Below are 26,805 nucleotides of genomic sequence, written 5' to 3' on the forward strand. Positions count from 1 at the left end.
GAGATTGCAGTGAGCCGAGATTGCTCCATTGCACTCCAGCCTGGGCAACAAGAGCAAAACTCCATCTCAAGAAAAAATAAATAAATAAATAAATAAAATATATATATATATATTTATATATGTATTTATATATGTATTTATATATATATTTATATATGTATTTATATATTTATATATGTATTTATATATTTTTATATATGTATTTATATATTTATATATGTATTTATATATATTTATATATGTATTTATATATATTTATATATGTATTTATATATGTATTTATATATATTTATATATGTATTTATATATTATATATATTTATATATATTTATATATGTATTTATATATATATATTTATATATTTTTATATATGTATTTATATATTTATATATATTTATATGTATTTATATATATTTTTTATATATATTTTATATATATTTATATATATATTTATATATTTATATATATTTATATATATTTATATATTTATATATATTTATATATATTTATATATATATTTATATATTTATATATATTTATATATATTTATATATATTTATATATTTATATATATTTATATATTTATATATATTTATATATATTTATATATATTTTTATATATATTTATATATATTTATATTTTTATATATATTTATATATATTTATATTTTTATATATATATATTTATATATTTATATTTTTATATATATATTTATATATTTATATATATTTATATATATATTTATATATTTATATATTTATATATTTTTATATATTTATATATATTTTTATATATTTATATATATATATTTATATATATATATACAGTTACAAACTCTATTGTCAATCTGGGCTGGGCCTGGGGCCAGAGGGACTACAGGGAGGGAGGGATGGTCCCTCATTCCACCCCTCAGAGTCCCTCCTCTGCACCCAAACCCAACACCATCCAAGGGCCAAGGTGGCTGGCATTGAGGGCCTCAAGGGGCCAGCCAGCTGGGCAGGGGAAGGCACTAGTCTTGATGGGCCGGGTGGGGAGGGGTGCACAGAGAGGGATTGCATCTCCTTGTCCGGCAGGTAAAAACGGCAGAAAGTGAATTTGGTGTCTCCATCTGTCTCCATTTATAGATATTTACAAAAGAAAATCATGAGCAACAGGCCACAGTCATGCAAAAGAAACGCACCCCCCCTCCCCAAACTAACCCCCTGCCCACCCTGAAACCCCGAGATGTCTCCCGCCCAGCAGTCCAGCCACCTTCCCCAAGGTTCTGAGAGCAAAGAGGGCACGTCCTTGAAGAGTCAGTGGGGGAAGGGTGGTGGATCCGGGGACCCAGAGCCACCAGGAGTAGGCGCTGGGGGAACTCAGGCTGATGGGGCCGAGCTCTTCCCAGGCCTGGGTGCTGCAGTCAGGAGGAAGGGGTCCCCCAGTCTTTGAAACCCCCACCTTCCTCCAGAAGGTCCACGGAGCCAGGGTTGGCTCTGTCCTGAGTGTGGGAGGGGGTGTCCTGGCATCCCACCCCCGGCAGAGGCTCTTGTGGGCAGTGGTGAGGGCCGGGCCTGGAGGTCAGATGGCAGACTCCCTGCGGTAGGAGATGTTGTCCAGCGGGAGGGAAGCCTGCATGCGCTCCAGGTCCAGGTGGCTGCCGAACTCCAGCATCCGGATGATGCCCGCCTCCTCCTTGGAACCCGCCTCCAGGCCCAGGCCTGCGGCCACCGCGGCCGCCGCAGCTGCCTCCTCCTCCATCTCCTCTTCCTCCTGGCTCATAAGGGCCAGCTCGTTCTCGTAGCAGAAGGCACTGGGAGGGGGCGGCGGGGCGGGCAGCACGGTGATCTTACTCTCCTGCAGCTCCCGAGCGGAGCAGCAGGGCGTGCCGGCCACCTCGTAGGTCTTGTGAAAACGCGAGTAGTCCACCTTGTAGTGGCTCTTCTCCTCGAAGACCACAGGCTCAAAGCGGTGGCCCCACAGGATCTCGCTGGCCAGGTAGGAGCTGCGGGCCTGGGTGGTCATGGCCGTGGCCTCCACCATGCCCTCCAGGATGACCACGATCTCAAAGTCCTCCGACTCCAGCTCCTCCTTGCCCATGCCATAAAGCGGGCTGTCCTCGTCGATCTCGTGGACAATGATGATGGGCGACACCAGGAAGATGCGGTCCAGGCCGATGTCATAGCCCACGTTGAGGTCCCGCTGGTCCAGGGGCAGGTACTCGCCCTCCTGGGTCATGTAGGGCTTGATGAGCTGGGCCCGCACGTGGGCCTCCACAATGTGGCTCTTGCGCAGGTTGCCCACGCGCCACATGAGGCAGAGCTTGCCGTCGCGCACTGAAATGACCGCGTGGTGGCTGAACAGCAGCGTCTGCGCCCGCTTCTTGGGCCGCGCCATCTTGGCCATGATGGTGCCAATCATGAAGGAGTCGATGACACAGCCCACGATGGACTGGACCACCACAGCGATGACCGCCAGCGGGCACTCCTCCGTCACGCACCGGAACCCGTAGCCGATGGTCGTCTGCGTCTCCACCGAGAACAGGAAGGCACCCAGGAAGCCGTTCACATGCATGATGCAGGGCTTGGGGGCCACTGGGGCTGCCCCGCCGCCACCCGCCGCCGGGCCCCCCGCCGCAGGCACCCCTGGGCTGGCCTCCAGGTCACCGTGGAAGAAGGCGATACACCAGAAGAGGAGGCCGAAAAAGAGCCAGGAGACAAGGAAGGCCGCGGAGAATATCATGAGCATGTAGCGCCAGCGCGTGTCCACGCAGGTGGTGAAGATGTCCGCCATGTAGCGCTGCGACTTGTTGCTCAGGTTGGCGAAGTACACGTTGCATTGGCCGTTCTTCTTGACGAAGCGGTTGCGGCGTTTCCGCCGGGGCACGTGGGCCTGGCCGTTGCGGCTGTGTCCGTGCATGTCCTGAAGCCGGCGTGGTCACCTGGGAAGACGCAGGGCCTGCGGAGGAGAAGTCAGACAGGTGAGATGCTGGGGAGCGAGGGGCTCCCTCGGGGCCACGCAGACCCAGCCCCAAGACTCTCAGAAGCAGGTGAGCCTGGACCAGGACCTAAGACTTCCTCTGCCCCGGCAGGCGGAGGGTGACAGCAGAGGTGGTTCTGATGACAGGGTCTGAGCCAGTGCCACCCAGTCTGGCCCAGCTTAGAGATTGGGGTTCACAGACCAGGAAGCTAAAGCCACAAGGATCCAGGTCCTAGTCTCTGCCCCTCAACACTGCCCCTCCGGCCCTCCTATGCTCACTGTTCTGGAAGCTTCATGATGCCCATCTTGGTTCCTCCCTGTCCCTCTGTCCTGCTTGTCCTGAACATAGGGAGCCACGGAGGCTCTGAGCCCGCTCCCCTCCCTGGATTCCATCTCTGCACTTTTTGGGCTTCTCGGGGGCTGGACATCCTCCTGTATGATAGCCACTGGCCACCTGTGGCTCTTTACATTTAATTAAAACTAAATAAAATATTAACTGCAGCTCCTTCCTTGCATGAGCCACATTTCAAGTGATCAGGAGCCACATGTGGTCAACGGCCCCACACTGGACAGAGAAGACACAGAAGAGTTCTATCACTGAGAAATTTCTGGCTGGACACAGGGGCACATGCCTGTGATCTCAGCATTTTAGGAGGCCGAGATACAAGGATCATTTGTGCCAGGAGTTTGAGACCAGCCTGGGCAACAGAGTGAGACCCCATCTCTACAAAAAATAAGAAAATTAGCCAGGCATGGTGGTGCATGCCTGTGGTACCAGCTACTCGGGAGGCTAAGGCAGGAGGATCTATTGAGCCCAGGAGGTCAAGGCTGCAGTGAGCTGTGATCATGCCACTGAACTCCAGCCTGGGCCACAGAGCAAGACCCCATGTCAAAAAAAAAAAAAAAAAGAAAGAAAGAAAAAGTTCTACTAGGACCCGCAGCCCCACCTGGGTCTGAGCTCCTTTCTTAGACTCTTCCCTCCCGGTGTTGCTTTGAGTCCTTGAACCCAAATTCCTGCCCAGTGCCCACACTTGTTAGGAGCAGTGGTGAGGGGAGAATCCAATGTGACAGTCAGGGTGGAGGAAGGGGGAGCCCCCAGCTCTGACTCCTCTGTAGACATCGCTATTCCCATGTCCCAGGTGGCTCGGAGATGGAAAGCCACCTGCCAGCCACAAAGCTGGCAATGGATACAAACTTGCGTGGCACCAACATGAATGAGTTGATGGCGGGGAGACAGGGAGTGGGAGGGGAGGACACACCTCGGGCAACTCAGTTCACCTCTCTGAGCCTCCATGTCTTCATCTGTAACATGGGCACCAAAACTCCCTACCTCATAGGACCTACGGGGACAGCAGGCGCTGGGATAAAGCCATCACCCTCCTGCCTTCCTTCCCACACTTCCCAGGAGCTGGTGACAGGCAGGATTTGCCTGTCAAGCATCCCCAGCTGTTGCAGCAGAAGAGGCCCCTCACCCCACTGGGTGGCGGGATGCGCCTCGGGCCCGTAGAGGACAGACCTTCTCTCCACCCCTCTCTGCCACTGCGTCCCCAGGGAAGACATGGTGCTGCCCCGGGCCCCAGCGGCTGGCAGGGCCAGGACTGGGCCTGGGTTCCCAATAACATTTTGGCCCAGAATTACATAAGGCTGGAAGTTTCTATTTTCTGTTCTATTCTTCTTCCTGATCTAATTGTGCATCTGTGGCAATGTTTATACACTTCCCCGGTTCAGGACAACTCGGTTGCCGCAGCAACCGGTACGCGCCAACGCTATAATTTAGAGATCAACAGCCTCAGAGCCTGCCTCTTCCCAAGAGAAACTCCCTCTCCGGGCCCAGGGAGAGTGAGCCCTGCCCCCACCTCCTCCCCCGCGGTCACCCACCCTGACTCCAAGTTCTTCTCCCTATTCCCCTGGTTCTCAAAGAGCTCCCTGGCTCCTACAGTCTTGGGTTGAAGTCCTAGATCCACTGTGTGACTTCGGCGAGCTATTGACTACTCTGAACCTCAGTTTCCTCATTTTGAAAATGGGGCTGACTGGGTGCGGTGACTCACGCCTGTAATCCCAGCACTTTGGGAGGCTGAGGTGGGTGGATCACCTGAGGTTGGGAGTTTGAGAGCAGCCTGACCAACATGGAGAAACCCCATCTCTACTGAAAATACAAAAATTAGGCCGGGCGTAGTGGCGTGTGCCTGTAATCCCAGCTACTAGGGGGGCTGAGGCAGGAGGATCGCTTGAACCTGGGAGGTGGAGGTTGCAGTGAGCCGAGATCGTGCCACTGCACTCCAGCCTGGGCAACAAAGTGAGACTTCGTCTCAAAAAAAAAAAAAAAAAAAAAAAAAAGAAAATGAGAAAATTGGGCCAATGAGATATCATGCTGGAGATCTGACAGGCCATGCAGGTGTGGCCCCTCACGCGATGCTGGCCCTTCAGAGCTGGGAGGCCCAGACCCTCTTTGCCCCCTCCCGCAGCATCCCAGCAGCCAGGGCTCCAGGAGGAAGCCTTAGGGTTCTGGGGCCAGGCACACCTTCTGCTCTATAAATAGAATTTTCAGGGAGGCCTTTCTTTGCTAAACGTATTCCCCCTGTTCTGTCCCACTGCCTGAAATGGCTCCAGGGTCACCGCGGACTGTCAGGACAGGAGGAGCATAGGGTCACCGAGTTCAGGACCCTCATTTTATGTCTGATACCAAGGACATCCAGAGACAGGAAGGGCTTGCTAAGAGTCCCAGAGTGGAGCCAGGTGAGCCAGCCCTGAATAAGGCCTCACCCCCACCCCAGAGCTCCTCATCCACTTCCTCCCTGCAGGGGGCTGGAGTGGGTTTTGGGGCAAGGGAAGAGAAGAAACCAGCCAGTCCAAACTGGACCACCATCCACAGGTGTGCAGGATAGAGGCAGAGGGGACAGGGTGTGGCGGCCCAGGCCTTCAACGGGTGAGGTCACTGAGCTCCAGAGAGGGTGGGGGGCCCTGCCCAAGGCCAAACACAAGCCCAGGGTTCCAGGGGATCCCTGGTTCTCTGCCCGGTGGGATTGGCTTCTGACCTGGCGAGTTCACCTGGTGCTGCAGAGATTTCTTCATGGACTTCCCCACCTCTGGAGGGGCCGTTGGGGTAAGGGAGCCGATCCCCTGACGGCTACAGAGATTGGGCGTCCCCTCGCCAGCAGTGCCCACTCCTCCCCATTAGCGAGTGCCCAGGGTCAACCCTGAGCTTCCACAATCCCCAGCCCCAGCAGCAACACTCACTCCCCAGCCCCACCAGCCCACTGGCCTCCACAGTGCAGCCCGATGGGGACATAGTTTACCCCTCACCCCGGCGCCTCCCCGACAGCCCACAGCAGGTGTCCTGAGCCCTTGCTATGTGCTAGGCCCTGTCTTGGGTTCCCAGTGCCCCCAGCACATCCTGGAGCTTAGCAGGAAAGCTGCTTCCCTGGCACTCCTCAGACCTGGCACCCTTCCCCATGGAGCATGGAGCAGCCTCTGTGACATCCCATCCCCCTGAAAACCCTTGGTCTGCAGTGACTTGCTCAAATAAGAGCACGCTGCTGCCACCACACACCATTTTAGCAGGAGAGAGAGGTTCAGCTGCTAATTCGAGGCTGACCCGTGCAAGGCCTGGCCAAAAAGTGAAGGGTATGAGCTTGGCATTGTGTTCTCATGTGACAACCACCAGGAGATGGCCAGGTTTTCTCTTCCTTGTCACATGGGGCTTCCTGGGGAAGGCTGACGATGGCAGGAGAGGGTCAAGAGGCCTCGACAATTCAGTACCATCCTCCTCTGACTAGAGATTTTTTTTTTTAAAAACAGCCCTGCTGGGCAATGTGACTCACGCCTGTAATCCCAACACTTTTGGAGGCTGAGGTGGGCGGATCACAAGGTCAGGAGTTCAAGACCAGCCTGGCCAACTTGGTGAAAGCCTGTCTCTACTAAAAATTCAAAAAAATTAGCCGGGCGTGGTGGCAGGCGCCTGTAATCCCAGCTACTAGGGAGGCTGAGGCAGGAGAATTGCTTGAACCTGGGAGGCAGAGGTTGCAGTGAGCCAAGATTGAGCCACCACGCTCTAGGCTGGGTGATACAGACAGACTCCATCTCAAAATAAATAAATAAATTAATTAATTAATTTAATTAAATTAAAAAGATCCCTGGTTGTTTAGGTGTCTGCTTTATCCCTATGATTAAACCACTTTTGTGGATGCAGGGATGCAGGGATGCAGGGCCTAATTTGCTTGCACGGAACATGCACTGGAAGAATGCAGTTTGAGGCATGTTGTCTGTGATGGAGGCCCCGGGAGGTGGAGAGGCCCTCTGTCACAGCCCTGGTATGTGACCTTGAACAAGTTCTTCCTCTCCCTGGCGTCAGGTCCTCCTTCAATTAAGGGACTACTCATCCTCCTCAGCTTTTCTGAAGGTCACAGAGCTTGACATAGAACTAGAGGGATTGGTGAAGTGGGGCCTGAGGTTTCCGAAACCCCCAGCGCAGGCCACTAGCCCATGGCAAAATGAGCCTAAGAAGGATCAATGGGCCGGGCGCGGTGGCTCACGCCTGTAACCCCAGCACTTTGGAAGGCAGAGGCAGGCGGATCTCTTGAGGCCAGGGGTCCAAGACCAGCCTGAGCAACATGGCAAAACCCCATCTCTACAAAAAATACAAAAAAATTAGCCGGGCATGGTGGCGCACGCCTGTAATCCCAGCTTCTCGGGAGGCTGAGGCATGAGAATCGCTTGAACCCAGCAGGCAGAGGTTGCAGTCAGCCGAGATCACACCACTGCACTCCAGCCTGGGCAACAGAGCAAGACTCCATCTCAAAAACAAGATCAATGGTACTGCTGTCCTTTATATCCTGGGACTCTTTCAGTGGCAAACATTTTTTTAGAAAGTGATGGACATAGGAGATGCTGACTGCTTTTTAAATGTTAACGTCTTTTCTTGGCAAAATGAAGAAGTGACAATGATACACCAGTCACCAGACTTTTATTTTAATTTAAAAAAATTTATTATTGGCCAGGTGTGGTGGCTCAACACCTGTAATCCCAGCACTTTGGGAGGCCAGGGCAGGCGGATCACCTGAGGTCAGGAGTTTGAGACCAGCCTGACCAACATGGAGAAACCTGTTTCTACTAAAAAGACAAAACTAGCCGGGCGTGGTGGCGCATGCCTGTAATCCCAGCTACTCGGGAGGCTGAGGCAGGAGAATCACTTGAACCTGGGAGGCGGAGGTTGCAGTGAGCCGAGATGGTGTCATTGCCCTCCAGCTTGGGCAACAAGAGTGAAACTCCGTCTCAAAAAATAAATAAATAAAAATAAACATAAGAATTGATTATTACTATTTTTTATAGAGATGGGGTCTTACTATGTTTCCTAGGCTGGTCTCAAACTCCTGGTCTGAAGCTATCCTCCTGCCTCGGCCTCCCAAAATGCTAGGATCACAGCCACGAGCCACTGTATCTGGCTTTCTCTTAATTTTACTGTGCTGTAAACATCCAAAATCTGCAAGTCTCTAGTCCAGACTTCATTAGCCAGCTGGGGAAACCGAGGCCAAGAACAGGGCATGGCACCGTGTCCGAGGTGGCACAGTAAGTCAACAGCTGTCGAAGGAAGCTCAGGCCTCACCACTGACACCAGCCATCCTGCCCCATCCTGAGGAATTAGGGAGGGGCTGGAGACTCTGCCTCCTGGGGGTCCAGAGGAGGCAGAAAGACCACCCAAACCCTGTCAACTTTTAGGTTTTCCTGACAATTTTAGGACACTAACTTACCTGTCCTTGCCCACAACCCCCTTTGCAAAAGAAAAGCTGATCAGCTTGCAGCAGCCTCGGCAGGTCCCAGCTACCTGGAAGGCTTCGAGGGCAAATCTCCTCCCGAGACCCATGCTGCTGACCAGAGACACCGTGGCCGTTGCAGGGGCACCTCCGCCAGGCCCTGCCAGAGCCAGGCAGCAGCTCCAGCCCTGCCTGAAACTCTGCTCCTTTAGACAGGAGTGGGGAGCTCACGCCTAGGGAGCAGTGGCCAGTGCCAGCCTGCCAGGTTGTCATGCATCTCATGTCATCCACCACCAGACTTCGAGGTGACTGTTATTGGGTGAGACAACCAGGGAGGCGATGTGACTTGCCCGAGGTCACAGAGCTCAGCCTTGGGGATCTGAGGAACCAGTCATCCTCTCTCTCCAGCCCCTCTCAGGGAATTTCTGCCAACTCCATGCCAGGCGCTGCCTCCTCTCTCTCACTGAAGCATCACTGTATCCTTTGTGCATTTAACAAGTATTTATTAAGCACCTACCACAATAACAAGAAGGGTTGTTATTTCTCCTCCCCAGCTGAAGAATTGCAGGCTACAGAGATGCCGGGGGGTTGAGGGGTGATGCTGAGCTTGGGGGCCACACAGCAGCAGTGACAAAGCTGGAAATCTAACTTGAGTCTGACTGGCTCCAGGTCCTTGGCTCACCCAGATCCCCAGCCTCTGGCTTCGGGACCCCTTCTCCCGCCATATCGTCCTGCGCAACCTGGGACCCCCAGGCTCTCCCCATCCCTCCAGACCTACCCTGAGCCCCTGAGGCTCTCTGACCCTGCTACTCTGAGCCCTCAGGCCTCACTGTCTATCTGCAGCACGTGGCCTCTGTTCAATATGAGAAAATGTGCTGGTTAAACCCATATGTTTTGGGTGACAAGACCTGGCTCTCAGTCTCAGCTCTGTCACCTCCCAGCATATCTTCTTTGAACCTCAGTTTTCTCATCTGCAAACTGGAGATGACGATACTGGTACCCTCCTCACCAGGCCGCTGCTGACTGAACATGACAACCACCATGCGTTATTACATTGCAAGTAAAGTGCAAAAACTGATGTTGATAATGGTGATGACAAAGACGCAGATGCTGATGACTAAGAATGCTGGACTGGGAGCTGGGGAACCCCTTCCACTCCTGACTCCACCACTGACATGCTCTGGTCAGAAGTTCCTTCCCTCTGTCTACAAGATGGGGAGAACATCATGGCTCCCCGGCAGGAGAGGTGGGAAGATGTACAAAACGAGGCACCCAGACAGAGCTTGGAGTCAGGTGACAGATGGGGGGTGCTCCTGAGTCTCCTTAGCCCCAGCCATCCCTGAGCCCTCCTGGGCCTAGATGGGGAGGCTGACTCTCCAGCAAATGTCCTACCAGAAGGAGCCAGCACAAGGCAGTGGAGGTCAGGGGATGCAGCCCAGGGCACAACTCAGCGCACCCAGGACGGGTCCTGAAGGGTGGAGGATTTCCCTGGAAGAAATAGACAGAATTGGCTGGGCGCGGTGGCTCATACCTGTAATCCTAGCACTTTGGGAGGCCGAGGTGGGTGGATCACCTGAGGTCAGGAGTTCGAGACCAGCCTGGCCAACATGGTGAAACCCTGTCTCTACTGAAAATACAAAAATTAGCCAGGCGTGGTGGCAGGTACCTGTAATCCCAGCTACCTGGGAGGCTGAGGCAGGAGAATCGCTTGAACCCAGGAGGCAGGGGCTACAGTGAGCCGAGATCGTGCCACTGCACTCTAGTCTGGGCAACAGAGCGAGACTCTGTCTCGGGAAAAAAAAAAAAAGAAATAGACAGAATTAACACCACTGTCCCATTTCCCAGCTCTTGCGGAGCACAGAGTCTGTCCCCACTCCAGCTGAGGCCCTCAGGTCTGATTTGATTGGAGTGGAGGGGCTTTCCACTCCAACAAGTGTAGCTTTGCAGGGAGGAAGAGAACTCAAGAGCCCAGGCCCACGGCTCTTTGAGCTGTACCCCTCAAAGAGTAAGGGGAGCCAAAGACAGACTGAGCCACAGGGGAAACTGTGGCAGGGTCCCCACCTGCCACTGCCCTCTGCAGACCCTGTAGTCCCCTGTCCCTGGGAGGCCTGACTCCCTCCTCTTCATGAGTCTCAGGAACCCCCCGCCTGGTACACCAGCTTCAGCTCTGGAGCCTCTAAACAACTTTGTGCCCATGTGACCTTATGAGAGGCACTTAACCTCTCTAGTCCCTGCATGCCCCATCTTTAGGAGAAGCTAATAATAGAGCAGACTTCCTAGGACTGTAATGAGGACAAATGGGATCATGCACACCACGTGCCCAGCCCAGAGTAAGTGATCGATAAGGTGCATTTTACTCAAGGCTGAACATTGCTCCCTCTTGATTTCCTCCCCGGAATTTCAGATGCAGCATCCCAGAGCCCGCCTGGGCCCCATCCACAGGGCCCTGCCCAGTTTGTCTTCATTCACTGCACTAGGGAGCAAGTGGGCAAGAACAGCAGCCTCGGATCACACAGAACTGGGCTGGAACCAAGCTGAGTCCCACTTGGCTCTAGCAGATCACTGGATTCTCTGAGCCTCGGTATCTCCATTGGTGAAAGGAACATCACAGTGCCTACCTGCAGGGCCTGATGTGGATTGTCCCAAAAGCACATGCCACATGGTGGGTGCTCAAGAAAGCTGTCCCCCTCCCCACCTTCTTCTGGACCATGAAATCCTGTGGCACACCTAGCCCCTCCCTCACCAGGCAACCCTCTGACATCGCAAAAATCCAGGCTGAGCATCTGAGCATTGAGCACGCATTTACTCAGTACTTTACACTGATCGATTCCTATCATCCTCACAATGATCTCAGAGGAAATTATCATTACTCCTGTTTTAGAAGTAAGAAAACCAAGGCACAGAGAGGTTCAGCAACTTGCCCAAGGTCACACAGCTTGTAAGTGGTAAAGCCAGGATGCTGGCCTGGGCAATGGGCATCAAAGCACGCTAACAAGGCATGCTACTGTCCTGCCTCGAAGAAATACTGTCACATGCTTGCTTCCACCCGGTACACATCCAGTCCTACTACGTGCCAGGTTCCGTGAAGTCAATCCTATGGGGAAGGAGAAACTGGATCACAGGGAAAGCTGGAGCCGGGACCCAGATTCCTGATTTCAGGTCCAGCCAAACCCTGGAGACCAAGCTTTGGGCTCCACAGGGGCTTGGAGCAGCAGCGGGTGAACCGGCTCATTCCTCCCACCCTGCACCCCGCCAGGCCCTCCCGACCACTTGGCCGGTGAATGCGGGGCGGGTGGAGCAGAGGCTGACAAGCAAGTTCCCCACAATGTCCAGAGGGGCCTTTGGTCGGGGCCAAATCACAGATGCTGGGGGCTGGAGGACCCAGAGGCCACCTGTTTCATTCCACAGGTGTGCCCTTGGCTGAATTGCTGACGCCAGGCCTCTGCCCTCCCTGGAGAGCGTCCCACCCTCCACAAACACCTGTACCCATCTTCCTCACAGGGGTGTGAAGGCCAGTGGATCCCTGAAGCTTCTCTTTTCCAGAACAACCGCAGCTCCCTCAGTGGCGGCCGGTGGGGCTTCAACACCCCGCTGCCTCGCTGGGGCTTCCGCTCGTTACTATGGACTGCACGCTAGCTGTGGGCCAGACGCAGGCCTTGGACTCGGCCGGCTTATGGAAGAGCTGGAGAGACACGCTCTGGATGGTAGGCATTTGCCATCACAGGCGGCCGGATGTGTGTGGCGTTAAGCAGTTTGAAGGAAAAGTACAACATGGAGTGAGACAGACGGCGGGGCTCTGGTTTGATGGGCATCTCCAAAGGCCTCTGTGAGAAAATGGCAGAGCCAAGACTTGGGTAGTACGTGGGAGTCTGTCAGGAGAACTGTATATCTTTGTGGAAGTGGGGTATAGAATACTCCAGGAGGTTGGGCGCAGTGGCTCACGCCTGTAATCCTAGCACTTTGGGAGGCCGAAGTGGGCAGATAACTTGAGGTCAGGAGTTCCAGACCAGCCTGGCCAACATGGTGAAACCCTGTCTCTACTAAAAATACAAAAATTAGGCCAGGCATGGTGGCTCACGCCTGTAATCCCAGCACTTTGGGAGGTCGAGGCGGGTGGATCACCTGAGGTCAGGAGTTTGAGACCAGCCTGGCCAACTTGGTGAAACCCTGTCTCTACCAAAAATACAAAAATTAGCTAGGCGTGGTGTCAGGCGCCTGTAGTCCCAGCTACTAGGGAGGCTGAGGCAGGAGAATTGCTTGAACCTGGAAGGGGGAGGCTGCAGTGAGCCGAGATCATGCCATTGCATTCCAGCCCAGGCAACACAGCGATACTCTGTCTCAAAAAAAAAAAAAAAAAAAAAAAAAAACTTAGCCAGGTGTGGTGGCTGTAATCCCAGCTACTTGGGAGGCTGAGGCAGGAGAACTGCTTGAACCTGGGAGGCGGAGGTTGAGGTCGTGCCACTGCACTCCAGCCTGCGTGACACAGCAAGACTCTGTCTCAAAAAAAGAAAGAAAGAAAAAGGGCCGGGTGCGATGGCTCACGCCTGTAATTCTAGCACTTTGGGAGGCCGAGGTGGGTGGATCATGAAGTCAGGAGATCGAGACCATCCTGGCTAACATGGTGAAACCCTGTCTCTACTAAAAATACAAAAAATTAGCTGGGCGTGGTGGCAGGCGCCTGTACTCCCAGCTACCCAGGAGGCTGAGGCATGAGAATCGCTTGAACCCGGGAGGCAGAGGTTGCAATGAGCTGAGATTGCGCCACTGCACTCCAGCCTGGCAACAGAGCAAGACTCCGTCTGAAAAAAAAAAAAGAAAGAAAGAAAGAAAGAATACTCCAAAAGTCTGAGTCTGGTGTTGAGAAGCTGCAAGAAGGCCAGGTTGTGGCCGTGAAGTGAGCCTGGGAGTGAACGGACCAGGATGAGGCCACAGAGGCGGGAGGTGGCAAGGGCTGCAGATGTCACCCTCAGGGCCGGCGGGCTGTCAGGCTTTGCCTGGTCTGGTTTTAAATTTCCATGTGAAATATTTAAGACAAATAGGAATAAGGACTAATACAATAAAGCCTTTAGGCCAGACATGGTGGCTCACACCCATAGTCCCAGCACTTTGGGAGGCAGAGGCAGAAGGATCACGTGAGACCATGAATCCAAGACCATGCTGGGAAACATGGTAAAACCCCATCTCTACAAAAAATTTAAGTTAGCTGAGTGTGGTGGTGCATGCCTATAGTCCCAGCTACTCAGGAAGCTGAGGTGGGAGGATTGCTTGGACCTGTGAGGTGCAATCCCAGCACTTTTGGGAGGCCGAGGCGGATGGATCACGAGGTCAGGAGATCAAGACCAGCCGGGCCAACATGGTGAAATCCCATCTCTACTAAAAATACAAAAACTAGCCAGGCGCGGTGGTGGGCATCTGTAATCTCAGCTACTCAGGAGGCTGAGGCCGGAGAATCACTTAAACCCGGGAGGCGGAGGTTACAGTGAGCCGAGGTCGCACCATTGCACTCTAGCCTGGGCGACAGAGTGAGACTCCGTCTCAAATAAATAAAATAAAATAAAAACTTGTGTATCTACCACCAGGCTTAAGAAATACAACATTCCGGCCGGGCGCAGTGGCTCATGCCTGTAATCCCAGCACTTTGGGAGGCCGAGGCGGGCAGATCACGAGGTCAAGAGATCGAGACCAACCTGGCTAACACGGTGAAACCCCGTCTCTACTAAAAATACAAAAATTAGCGGGGTGTGGTGGCGGACGCCTGTAGTCCCACCTACTCAGGAGGCTGAGGCAGGAGAATGGCGTGAACCCAGGAGACGGAGCTTGCAGTGAGCCGAGACTGTGCCACTGCCCTCCAGCCTGGGCGACAGAGCGAGACTCCGTCTCAAAAAAAAAAAAAAAAAGAAATACAACATTCCTAGCCAGGTGTATTGGCTCACGCCTGTAATCCCAGCACTTTGGGAGGCCGAGGCGGGCGGATCACGAGGTCAGGAGATTGAGACCATCTTGGCTAACACGGTGAAACCCCATCTCTACTAAAAAGTACAAAAAATTAGCCGAGCGTGGAGGCAGGCGCCTGTAGTCCCAGCTACTCAGGAGGCTGAGGCAGGAGAATGGCGTGAACCTGGGAGACGGAGCTTGCAGTGAGCCGAGATTGCGCCACTGCACACTGTACTCCAGCCTGGGTGACAGAGCGAGACTCCATCTCAAAAAAAAAAAAAAAAAAAGAAATACAACATTCCCAGCCAGGTGTATTGGCTCATGCCTGTAATTCCAACACTTTGGGAGGCTGAGGCGGGTGGATTGCCTGAGCCCAGGAGTTTCAGATCAGCCTCGGCAACATAGTGAAACTCTTTCCCTAAAACATAAAAAGTAGGCTGGGCATGGTGGCTCACGCCTGTAATCCCAGCACCTTGACAGGCCAACGCGGGCAAATCACCTGAGGTCGGGAGTTTGAGACCAGCCTGGTCAACATGGTAAAACACCGTCTCTACTGAAAATGCAAAAATTAGCCAGGCATGGTTGCGCGGGCCTGTAATCCCAGCTACTCGGGAGGCTAAAGCAGGAGAATCGCTTGAACCCGGGAGGCAGAGGTTGCAGTGAGCCAAGATCTTGCCACTGCACTCCAGCCTGGGCAACAGAATGAGACTCTGTCTCAAAAGATAATAATAAAAAATAAAAATAAAAGATAAACATTCCCAATATAATCCCAGTGGCACCCTGGCCCTTGCCTCAGCTGGCCTTTGAAGCCTGCACTGTCCAGAGCGCAGCGCCAGTCGCTGTGATGAGGTATATTAGGCTGGGGAGAAGACCATAATGGTAGCTTGGAGCTACCAGGATGGTGGCCATGGAGCTCAAAAGGAGACGGATTTGGGACACATGCATTCTGGGTGAAGAGTCTGCAGGGTTTGGGGGTGGAAGGGGGTTGTCGAGAGTGGCCGGTAGTGGTGGGAGACTGAAACGGGGCCAGGTTTCGGGAGCGACGGTTTCTAGTGTGCAGTGGCTTTGAACGTCCAAATGCAGATGTCTACCTGACGTCAGATCCCGAGCCTCCAGAGGGAGAGCGGGCAGAGCTGGGTGCATGAGATGGTGAACGCTGGTGACAGGCTGAGTTGTGAGGGTGGGCGAGACCGGCTGGGCCAAGGGCATGGAAAAGGAGAGGGGGTCTCAGACCTGGCCCCAGCAGCCCCACAGATGGGAGAGAAGCTGCGGAGCAGATGAGGAGGACCAGCCAGAGAGCAGGAGCAGCAGGGGAGGGAGGCGAGCTCACAGCCAGGAGAGGGAGCTCTCAGCAGAGTTGCCCGGTAGGCCCTGCCCAGCCTGGAGCACCTGAAGACTGACCATGGCAGACACAAGTCCCTCCTCCACTTGGCTTTCCTCCCTCCCCAGCCAGAAAAGGGGGAAATCTCCTCATGGGCTGGGCAGAAGGGGAGGTGCTGGGGAGGGGCCGGGAGTTGTGCTGGGAGGGGGTCAGGGAAGTTGCAGCAGAGGTGACCTCGGCACAGCCCATGTCTGATCATCATGTGACCCTCATGCCCGCACTCCAGCATGGGTGGGGCTGGGGGTGGGGGTGAGGTGGTGTTTGCTGCTCCCCCATCCCATTGCCTCATCCTTAGCTGTCGGCAAACAAGACTGCAGGAGTTGGGGCTGCCGGCTGGTGGGGGGTGTCTCCCAGAACCTTGGGGGATGGGCGCTAATGTGCCCGTCTCACACACACACACACAGGATTTCTCTGGGATGCTCGGCTGGGCCCAGCAGGTGCCCCCTAAAGAAGTGGTGTGGGAGCAGGGAGGAGTGAGAACAGTCAGGGCTGAGTTCGAGCCCCACTCCCTCACTTATCCAGTGGAGGCCATTGGGTGGTATCGCCTGTGACGCCTCCTGGGCCCTCCTGGGACTCCAGCCCGAGACTCACACGTGGGGAACGAGCAGCCTTGCCTTCAGCAGCGCCGCTTGGAAGCGACCCAAATGCCCATCCACGAATGGTACAGCACACAGACAGAAAAAGCCAGGAGGGAGCTCTGTGAGGAGCAATGTAGGTCTTCAAGATGTATTTTTAAGCAAAAGAAGGCAACAGTGATGAGCGGTGAGTATAGTAGCTACCATTTGTGTAAAAAAGGAGAGAGAAGAAATTTATAGATACACATATTTGCTTGTCTCTGCTTGTCTGTGGATGGAGACCCAGGAAGCTGGTGACATTGGCTGCTCCAGGGAGGGAAAGCAGGTGGCTGGGGACAGGGTGGGTGGAAGAACTGTCACTGTATTCCCGTTTGTGTCTTTTTAAATTTTAGAACTGTATGAATGTATTACCTGTGGGAAAATGCACATGAAAAGTTTTAAAATTAATGTGTACACATGCATATTTTCCAGAGAAGGCATTCATAAGGTTGTGTGGCCGGGCGTGGTGGCTCACGCCTGTAATCCCAGCACTTTGGGAGGCGGAGGCGGGTGGATCATGAGGTCAGGAGATCGAGACCATCCTGGCTAACACGGTGAAACCCCGTCTCTATTAAAATTCAAAAAATTAGCCAGGCGTGGTGGCGGGCGCCTGTAGTCCCAGCTACTCGGGAGGCTGAGGCAGGAGAATGGTGTGAACCCGGGAGACGGAGCTTGCAGTGAGCTGAGGTTGCACCACTGCACTCCAGCCTGGGCGACAGAGCAAGACTCCGTCAAAAAAAAAAAAAAAAAAAGCACTGTGACCCCGAAAGTCTGAGAACACTTCACCTATGGGCTGCGTGGCTTTGGGAAAATTTCTTAACCTCTCTGAGTCACATCCGTAAGATGGGAAGGAATAAGACCCAGTGTACAGGCATGCTGCCAAGGCGAACAGCGTGGGCAGGGGTTTGTAAACTGTTAAGTACAGAAGCCTTTCTTTCTTTTTTTATTTTTTGAGGCAGGGTCTCGCTCTGTCACCCATGCTGGAGTGCAATGGCACTATCACGGCTCACTGTAGCCTTGACTTCCCAGGCTCAAGCGATCCTCCCACCCCAGCCTCTCAAATAGCTGGGACTTCAGGCGTGTGCCGCCATCCCTGGCTAATTTTTTAATTTTTTGTAGAGACAGGGCCTCCTTATGTTACCCAGGCTGATCTTAAACTCCTGGGCTCAAGTGATCCTCCTGCCTCAGCCTCTCACAGTGTTGGCATGAGCCACCATGCCCGGCCTGCAGCCCTTCTTGAAGGGCATGACTTACTCTCCACTCTTCCTCACCTCTTAAGTCTCCCCTCAGCCCCCTCCAGGGCTCCTCTGTGCCCCCTTCCCTCTCAGCAGCTCTGATGGAGGCTCTGGACTGGCCCTCGTTTTCCTCCTTGAGTCTTCCAGGCCTGAGGGTCCCTCTCCAGGTCGCCCCTCGCTCTCCTGCCTCTGGCCTTTCCATGACCCACACCGTGCAGTGCCCAGCTCCGCCATCCCACCTCCCTTCTCTTCTCCCCAGTCCTCCCTGTGATGTCATCCAGTCCTGTGGCTTAAAATACCACCTAGCCTGCGCCTCCCTCCCAGGCAGCTACAAGCCCACTTGGCTCCTGCTCCCTGTGTCTGCTGGACAGCGAAGAGGCATCGCGAACCCGGCACTGCCAAGCCCAAGCCGTGCCCCCGTCCTCCCCTCTCCTGCCTTCCCCATCTCAGTCTGTGACTCCTCCCAGGAGGTCGCTCAGGCCTGACACCTAGGCATCATCCTCCAGCCCTCCCTAAGCCCAACCGCAATAACAATGGGATAATAACTAACACGCACTTAGTGTTCACTGAGGGCCATGCACTGACTGGTCCACACTTGCAAGGCAGGTGCTGTTACCATCATCCCACAGCGGGCTTGGGAGCTTGCCCAAAGCGGGTGAACCTCAGGGCTCCGGACACGTCCCCTCACCCAGTCATCCACCCCAAAGAGCCATATCACTATTGCAGCCCACAGTCTCCACCCACCTCCCACAGTCCATCTCCACATCACTCCCTGCTCAGAGCTCTCGGTCTCCCCAGGGCACTTGGGATGAACGCCTGGCCTCAGGGAGGTCCTGCCCTCTCTGACCGCACCCACTCCACTCTCCAACCACGGGAAGAGACCTTCCTTCCCGTCCCTTTAATGCACCAAGTTTATTCCTATCTCTGGGCCTTTGCACTGGCTGTTCTTTCTGGTTGAAATTCTCTTCTCCAAGACTCCACCACTTGTGCCTTCCTACCATTCAGGTCTTGATTCAAAGGCTGCCTGTTCCAAGAGGCCCGGAGGCCCCCTCCCTATCCAGCTCTCAGATCTTCCTGGCAGCCCTTAGCAGTCAAACCAGTCTCATTTGCAACATCATTAAGGGCAGGAACCTTGCCTCCCTACTTCACCCCGACTCCCAGAGCCTGGCACAGAGTAGCTGCTTCATAAATATCTAATGACTGACAAACAAGATAACCCAGCCCGTCACAATTCCCGGGAAGGGTCTAACTGGGCCATGTGACACATTGTGACCAAGGAGAAGCTATTTTTGACACGGTAGTCAGGGAGAACTTCCCAGCGGAGGTGGCCTCTGAGCAGTGACCGGGAGACCCTCTATGTCACTGTACACGAGCACAATGGCCATGAGCAGAGGGGAGAGAGGACAGGATGTCAGAGGGCTCAAGCCTCTGCCTCACCCTCCACGGAGCATCGGCTTCTCTTCCCAGGTGTCCCCCAGGTGTCAGGGGCTCGGGGGAGGTGCCACCCAGGGATGGGTGGCAGGGACATGTGTACAGGACCTAGTGGGACAGGGCATGGGAGACAGAGGCCTCAGAAGGACCAGAGACAGTAGGAGGAACAGTCAGCCCCTGCCCATGACTCAATGCTGGGCCACTGCCCCAAGGGACTGTCACTGAGAGAATGCCTGCCATGCGGGGGGCCACGGGCTGCGTACCCCTCTTTACTTCTGACCACCTCCCCACTGGCTCCTCAGGCCAGAGAATCTCCAACTCCTCAGGCCAGAGAATCTCCAACTCCAGCCGACCCCCATCCATCCATTCATTCATTCATCACCCTAAATGTCCCCTGAGCTGGAACAGGATCTGCCTTCCTGCCAGGTGCCAGATGTGTCTCAATACAGCACAGTGCCTTGCCTTGGAGGGCGCTCTGTAAATAATTGAGTGAACATTTATTGAGCACCTACTGTATGCGGAAGGGAAGCAGGTAAGTCACAAACCGGCTTTGCTGAGCTCCGTGCACGCATGTGTGCATGCATGCGTGTGTGTGCGTGTGTGAAAGGGCATAAAGAGAAGATCCTAGGAAGATGAGGGCAAGCAGGAGAGCACAAGGACAGAGCAGGGCTGGGCCTGGGCTGAGCGGAAAGCAGGGAATTTGGCCCGGCCTGGGATCTAGGCCCCGGGGAGAGGTGGTGTCTCTGGAGGATCGTGGGCCCCTGGACCTGGGTGGTCCACGGAGCAAGGGACAGGAGGCTACTTCTGAGGGCAGGACAGCAGCATCCTGGAAGTTGTGGCACTTATGTCTTTAGGAACCAAACATCCAGGGAAATCGGAACCTGTGCGTCAGAGCCTCTATGAGGGCGCCTCCTGGATTTCTATACAGGACAGTAGCTTTCAAGTTTTTTGACCAAAATCCGTAGTAAAAGCAAACATCCTGTTTGTTATTTTAACTTACTTTATATTTATTTTTTAGAGATAGAGTCTTGCTCCAATGCCCAGGTGGAGTGCAGTGATGCGATCACAGCTCAATTGCAACCTCCTGGGCTCCTGCCATCCTCCCGCCTCGGCCTCCCAACGTGCTGGGATTACAGGCGTGAGCCACTGCACCCGGCTATATATTTAAAGCTGAAGTAAGAACATCACAAAATAATATTTACCCTCACTACATGCATAGTATTTTGAAATTTTCTTTTTAATTTCATTTTCGGAAAACAAGTAGTGCAACTCACTAAATCAATTTCCCAACCCACTAACAGGGCAGGACCTGTGTGCAATTTTAAAGCACTGGCCTGAGTGGGGGTTAGGAGCTGTGAAACGGGATCCAGCGTGTGTCCTGAAGCTGTGATGGGCGGTGCTTGGACTCCGGGCTTTGTGACACACAACCATGGGGGGAATTGTTGGATGTTATGGGGGAATACTGGGAAAAGTCTGGTAGACCCCCCCAGCTCACAGGACCGCCACTCTGCGGCCCAAATAACAGGGACTCTTTGGGTTCTGGGTCCAATTTCTTCCCCTGGTCTTGTATTAGAGCCCCCTCCTGCCCTGCTAACAGATGCCATTCAGCAGTTGCTTATACATCTCCCAGGACAGGGTGCTCACCCCCTTCTCAGGTAGCCCACTTGACTGTGAGGAGTAAGCTCTGCTGGGCTGCTGATGCAGCTGCTAAGTGGGGCCCCTCCCGTGGCTGGCTGGCCATTCTCCTCTGTCCTCTAGCCTGTTGTCTCAGGGAGCTGGGACAGCTCTGGCAAGTGGTCCTCTCTGTGCCCCACCCAGTTCTCTCTCTTTGCTGCCCAGCCACTGCCCAGTGTCTGTTGGGGGCAGCCCTGGAGCCCAGCCAGAGAGAGGCCCTTTCCAAGGTCAGGTGGGCTCAGGATCTGCAGCCTTATGGCGGGGCTGGCACTCAGCCAGCCCTGCCCCACCAAAGCAGTTCTGGGGGCCTGGGTGGGGGAGGGCCGGGGGAGGCTCAGCTGTCCAGAGAAGTGGTACCCCAAGGCAGTGGCTGGTGATGGGGGTCTGGAAATCAGGCCCAGCAGTGCCCTTGAGTGGTTGGGCCACAAAGTAGTTCATATCAATGAGCTATGATACATTCATTCACTCACAGGCTCACAGGATCTTCCCAGTCACCCTCAGAAACAGACGCAAAAGGCCAGGTACGGTGGCTCATACCTATAATCCCAGCACTTTGGGAGGCCGAGGTGGATGGATCACATGAGGTCAGGAGTTCGAGACCAGCCTGGCCAACATAGTGAAACCCCGTCTCTACTAAAAATACAAAAATTAACTAGGCGTGGTGGTGCGCACCTGTAGTCCTAGCTACTTGGGAGGCTGAGGCCAGAGAATTGCTTGAACTGGGAGGCGGAGGTTGCAGTAAGCTGAGATCACGCCACTGCTCTCCAGCTTGGGCAACAGAGCGAGACTCCCATCTCAAAAAAAAAAAAAAAGAAAGAAACAGAGGCAAAAGCCCACCCTTACGGGGCAGGGGGTGAAGGCTCAGAGAGGTGAAAAAGCTGCCCCAGATCCCACAGCTGCTCAGGGGTGGAGCTGGACATGAACCCAGATCTTGTGTTTCCCAGTCATGGGCCTCACCTGGGACAACTGAGGCTGGAGGAGCCTTGGGGTAGGGGAGGGGGAGGTGGGCCACTCCTTCTGTCTTGCTGAGGGCAGGCTGGGTCTCTCTGCCCCAGAGGGCAGGGCGAAGGAAAGAGGGAGGCAGGGATCAATTAGCAGAACCTTGCAGACGCGAGTGGGCTTCCCCGGAGATGGGGAGCTCCCCGTGAGGAACAGTGAGGAGGGACTTGGGGCCCATTTGTCAGGATAATTGCAGAAGGGTATCCATGGGCACGAGGTTTGAAGGATGCCCAATGCCCCTCTGCCTGCTCCATTTCACCCCCAGCCAGGGCCCCTCCAGCCTGTACCCACCATCTTCCCTGTATGGCCCCAAGGAGCCCCTAATTGCGGACCCCATCCCATTTGTCTCCCAGGCTGAGTGGTACCTTCACACTCACAGGGCAGAGGGTCCTGGGCTTCTCAGGCCTGTGAGAAGAGGGGAGGCTCCTGGGGGAGTCTAGGGTGGGGGCTGGGAAAGGAGCTGCAGCGGGGTAGGGAAGCTTCACTGAGTTGTCCCAGGGGCCAACTCTGCCACCAACTTGAAGATCGGCACACCCCTCCCCTAGGCCTGAATCTCCCTATCAGTAAAATGGGGTCAGCTCCCCACAGCACATGCACCCTCTGCTGTGGCCCAGCTAAAGAACCCTCCTGTCCGGGTGCAGTGGCTCACCCCTGTAATCCCAGCACTTTGGGAGGCCAAGGCGGGTGGATCACAAGGTCAGGAGTTCAAGACCAGCCTGACCAACATGGTGAAACTTCGTCTCTACTAAAAATACAAAAATTAGCTGGACGTGGTGGCACACGCCTGTAGTCCCAGACTCGGGAGGCTGAGGCAGAAGAATCACTTGAATCTGGGAGGGTGAGGTTGCAGTGAGCCAAGATTGCACCACTGCACTCCAGCCTGAGAGACACAGTGAGACTCCGTCTCAAAAAAAAAAAGAAAAAAGAAAAAAGAAAAGAAAAGAAAAAAATAGCCGGGCATGGTGGCGCATGCCTATAGTCCCAGCTACTTGGGAGGCTGAGGCAGGAGAATCACTTGAACCCGGGAGGCGGAGGTTGCAGTGAGCCGAGATTGTGCCATTGCACTCCAGCCTGGGCGACAAGAGCAAAACTCTGTCTTAAAAAAAAAAAAAAAAAAAAAAGAACCCTCCCATCCCTGCAGCCCAGGTCGCTGGCGTGTGAGCTTCTCCCAGGACAGGCAAAACAGGAAAAGGCTGAGCACGCCCCACCATCCCCATGGATGGCCCCCGATACACAGAGGGGCAAAGAGAGGCCCCCAGATGGACAGTGGCCTAGTCAAGGTCATGTGGAGCCAGTGAGGGGCTGAGCTGGGATTCGATCCCAGGCCCCTGACTCAGGCCACCCTTCCTGCTGCTGTGACCAGGGACTGCTGCCCTTCCCCTCGCTCTGATCCAGGGATTTTCTGGGGAGAGGGAGCTTAAAGAGACCCAGACCCTGCTCCCCTCCCACAAACCCCACAGCTCTGGGGAGTGTCAGCGAGAGAGGAGGGGCTGGCAGCCCTGGGGGTCATCAGGACACAGAGGAGTCAGGAGCAGCTCCGGGTTGAGAGGCTCTGCCACCATTGCTGTGTGACCCTGGGCAAACCTTGGTGGTCTCCGGACTCGGTTTCTCCATCTCCCAGGAGAGATAATGGAGAGAAGGCCAATGCAGGGGCAGACAGGAGCTGCTGGGCCGAGCTTGGTGGGGGCTTCTCCTCCATCCCAGTTCCAGGGAGCTCCTCTGCCCAACTGCACCTCCCATGCCCCAGCTCCCCTCTGCCCTGCTGGGGGCCCCCCACTGGGCCTGCCCAGGCCTAGACCAAAGCTACCAGCTGACAGGTCACCATGACAACGCTGACTTCTCCCTCCACAGCTCCTGCTGGGGTCAGGAACACCAAGGACCCCCTTTCCTGGTAGCCCCTAAGGACCTCTTGACCTGCCAGTGTCTCTCTGGGGCACCTCACCCTCCCCTGCCTGCCAAGGCCAGAGGTCCCAGCTGTTGGCACCAGGGCTGGTCAGGGACTGGCCAGCAGCCACAGGGAGGAGTGGCTGAGCTGTTGCAGGGAAGGAAAGGGGAGGCCTAGGCTGGCAGACATGTACCCACCTCCCTTCAGGTGGCCAATGAGGGTCCTGGAGGGGCTGGCACTGGGTGCACAGTAGGACAAAGCATCTGTGGCTGCTTCTACCCAGGAGCCTGGAACCAATCCTTGCCTCTCTCTGAGCCTCAGTATTCTCATCTGAGAAGTGGGGGTGATGGTTCTCCCAGGGTGGTGGAGGATTAAGTGAAATCATGAATATGAAGCCCAGCGCAGAGCCTGGCACTCAGCTTCCCTCCTGCAGCAATACCCTGAGAACACTGCTCTCACCCCAGCCACCCAGCAACGGCACCAGCCATCTGAGCAGCCCTCATGCGTGCGCGTGCGCGTGTGCCTGTGTCTGTGCCTGAGATGCACGCGCAGGCTGAGAGGGGGCTGCGAGCAGGTGGTGCAAAGGGTGCAGCGGGAGGGACAGGGGCTACACCCCCGCACTCCTCCCCACCAGTTTCCCACCCTGTGTGTCCCAACAGAGAACAGTGGTCTTAGAATCAGGCAAAACCCATCCATTCAAATCCAGCCTGTTTCCAGCCAGCCACTTCCCCTTGCTGAGCCTCAGTTTCCCCTTCTGTAAATGAGAATCATCTATGTCCAAAGTCTTCCAGGTTCACGACAGGGACCCCGTGTTGGGCCGCGGGGCCAGGATTGGTCAAGACCTTTGGGAGTGGGGGGCCAAGACCAGAGCAAGCCAGAGCGTGAGCCCACCCCTGCTCCCCATGCTGCACCCCACCCACCACCCCGTGAGCGCCCGTGTGCGCGCCTGCAGGAGCGCGCGTGTGTGACTCAAGGTCTATTCATAGCCGAGCTCCACCAGCTGCAGCGTCACAAGCAGAGGGGCCTCAGCCCATATTATTATTTCAATTACCATCTGAATTAAAAGTTTGAGCAGCGATCAGCCCACGTAGCAAGGGGAAGAGGGAACAGGAGAAAAATAAAGATGAAAAGGAGAAGAAGGGCTGTGCCTGGCGATCCCCCACACCCCAAGGAGGGCTGAGTCCGCAGAGGAGGCTTAAAGGTTACGCCAACCCCCAGGATTCCCGCCTGCCCCTCGCCAGGACCCAGAGTCCTCCCATCGTTGGGAGGAGCGCTTTTCGACAGCAGCCCAACCACAGCTACTCTGTGGAAATAGATCGTTCAGCCCAGGTTCACATGGATGGGTGGACATCACTCGGAGAGGGTGAGGGACTGACCTAAGGTCACACAGAGAGCCACCCAAGGAAGCTGTCTCCAAGACCCTCTCCTGCCAGCCAGGTCCCACTGACCTCACCAGGCTCTGTAGCACGTGTGCCATTTCCCTTCCGCTCCCCTCTCTCTGCGCCCTGAGCTGATAACTTTCCTCCTGCAGCCCTAGCTTGGAGCTAGCCCTCTCTCAGCCCTCTGCATTCCCGACCTCACACCTCATGCCACCACCGTCAGCCCAAAGGCCCCTCCTCACTCACTGGCACAGGGGACAGAGCCCTGGGCCAGGAGACAGGCAGCCTGGCCCTAATCTAACTCTCTGGGCACCTTCGGGCAGGTCATTCCTTGTCTCTGAGCCTCAGTCTTCCCATCTATGAAATGAGTTCTCCCCTAAGATGCATGGTGGTATCTGTCTTCAGAATGGAGCCCCCAGAGGAGCCAGAGGATCCCTGAGGGGGTGTCACGCTGTGGGGGCGTCTAGACCATCTCCTGCCAAGCCCCAGCCCAGGGGAGGAACGTTTTCCACTCTTTCCCCAGGGAAGCCCCAGAGACAGCCCCCGAGAATCAGACTAGTCTGAACTCACACCCAGGCTCCTCTGCTGTCTTACTGTGTGACCTTGGACAAATCACATAGATTCTCTGAGCCGTGGCTCTTCCATCTGTAACACGGGGACATCAAATCAACATTGCCATGGAGAATTAAATGGGAATTTGCAAAAGCTCCTAGCCCAGTGCCTGGCGAGCAAATGTGTTTCCTTGCTGGGAAGCGGGGAAGCGATGGGCACTGCTTCCCAGCTCCTCTTTGGGAAACACCAAAGACTCCTAGGATTTTGGATGTGGGGATGTTATTTGGCCTCACCTGTAAGGCGAGAGTCACCTGGCAGGTGCTCATCTGGCTCTGCTTGAATACCTCTAGGATTGATGAGCTCACTATCTCACAAAACATCCACAGCTGCTCCCTATCTTGCTCCACCTCCAGCTCTGGGAATTTTCTAGAATGAAGCATAAGCTTCCAGCTTAACCCCAAATCCAACCTGTCCTTGCCTGGAACTGCCTGAAACTGGCTTTAAAATGAGACTGAAAGGAGTTCTTCAAAGACACCAATAGAGGGAGGGGGTTAGTGCCCAAGGACAGTGGGGTGAGGGGATCTGGAGAGAAGGGAGGGAGAAAGGAGGTGGCCGAATTCAGAGCTGGGCCCTCAAAGCTCCTGGGTCCTGTCTGGGCTTGCCACAGTGTTACACAGGGACATCTGTCTGTCTGCTTCCAGGTAGGGCTGGGAGCCAGGAGCCCTGGATTCAGGCCCTGGCCCTGCTTCCTCCACCCTCAAACCATCACTGTGACCCTCATGGGTCCACTTCCCCCTCAGGCCTCAGTTTCCACTTTTGTAAAACGAAGGCATCAGACCAGTGATTTAAGCTCCAAACCTTCTGTCTGAATCCAGGCACCCTCCCACTCTACCCTGTCCACCTCCTGCCCAGCATGCTGGATCCACGGGCCCCTGAGTGTCTATGGTTTCAGAGTTAGAGGCCCTATCTCTACCCCTGTCTCCTGCTTTCATAGCTGTTGCCTTTGAGGATT

At 54.4% G+C, this 26,805-nt stretch overlaps 1 protein-coding gene across 1 annotated transcript in view; it reads right to left on the bottom strand.

The window, feature by feature from the left end:
• Positions 1-1,095: 1,095 nt before the first annotated feature.
• KCNJ4 (potassium inwardly rectifying channel subfamily J member 4) overlaps positions 1,096-26,805 on the bottom strand; it is a 28,856-nt gene continuing 3,146 nt past the window's right edge. The window contains exon 2 of the mRNA XM_002831126.5: positions 1,096-2,938. Coding sequence (XP_002831172.1) covers positions 1,562-2,899 — 1,338 coding nt within the window. The 5' untranslated portion in view covers positions 2,900-2,938 and the 3' untranslated portion in view covers positions 1,096-1,561. The remainder of the gene's footprint in view (positions 2,939-26,805) is intronic.

This window comes from Pongo abelii, chromosome 23 (assembly GCF_028885655.2).
Source record: "Pongo abelii isolate AG06213 chromosome 23, NHGRI_mPonAbe1-v2.0_pri, whole genome shotgun sequence".
Taxonomy (NCBI): Eukaryota; Metazoa; Chordata; class Mammalia; order Primates; family Hominidae; genus Pongo; species Pongo abelii.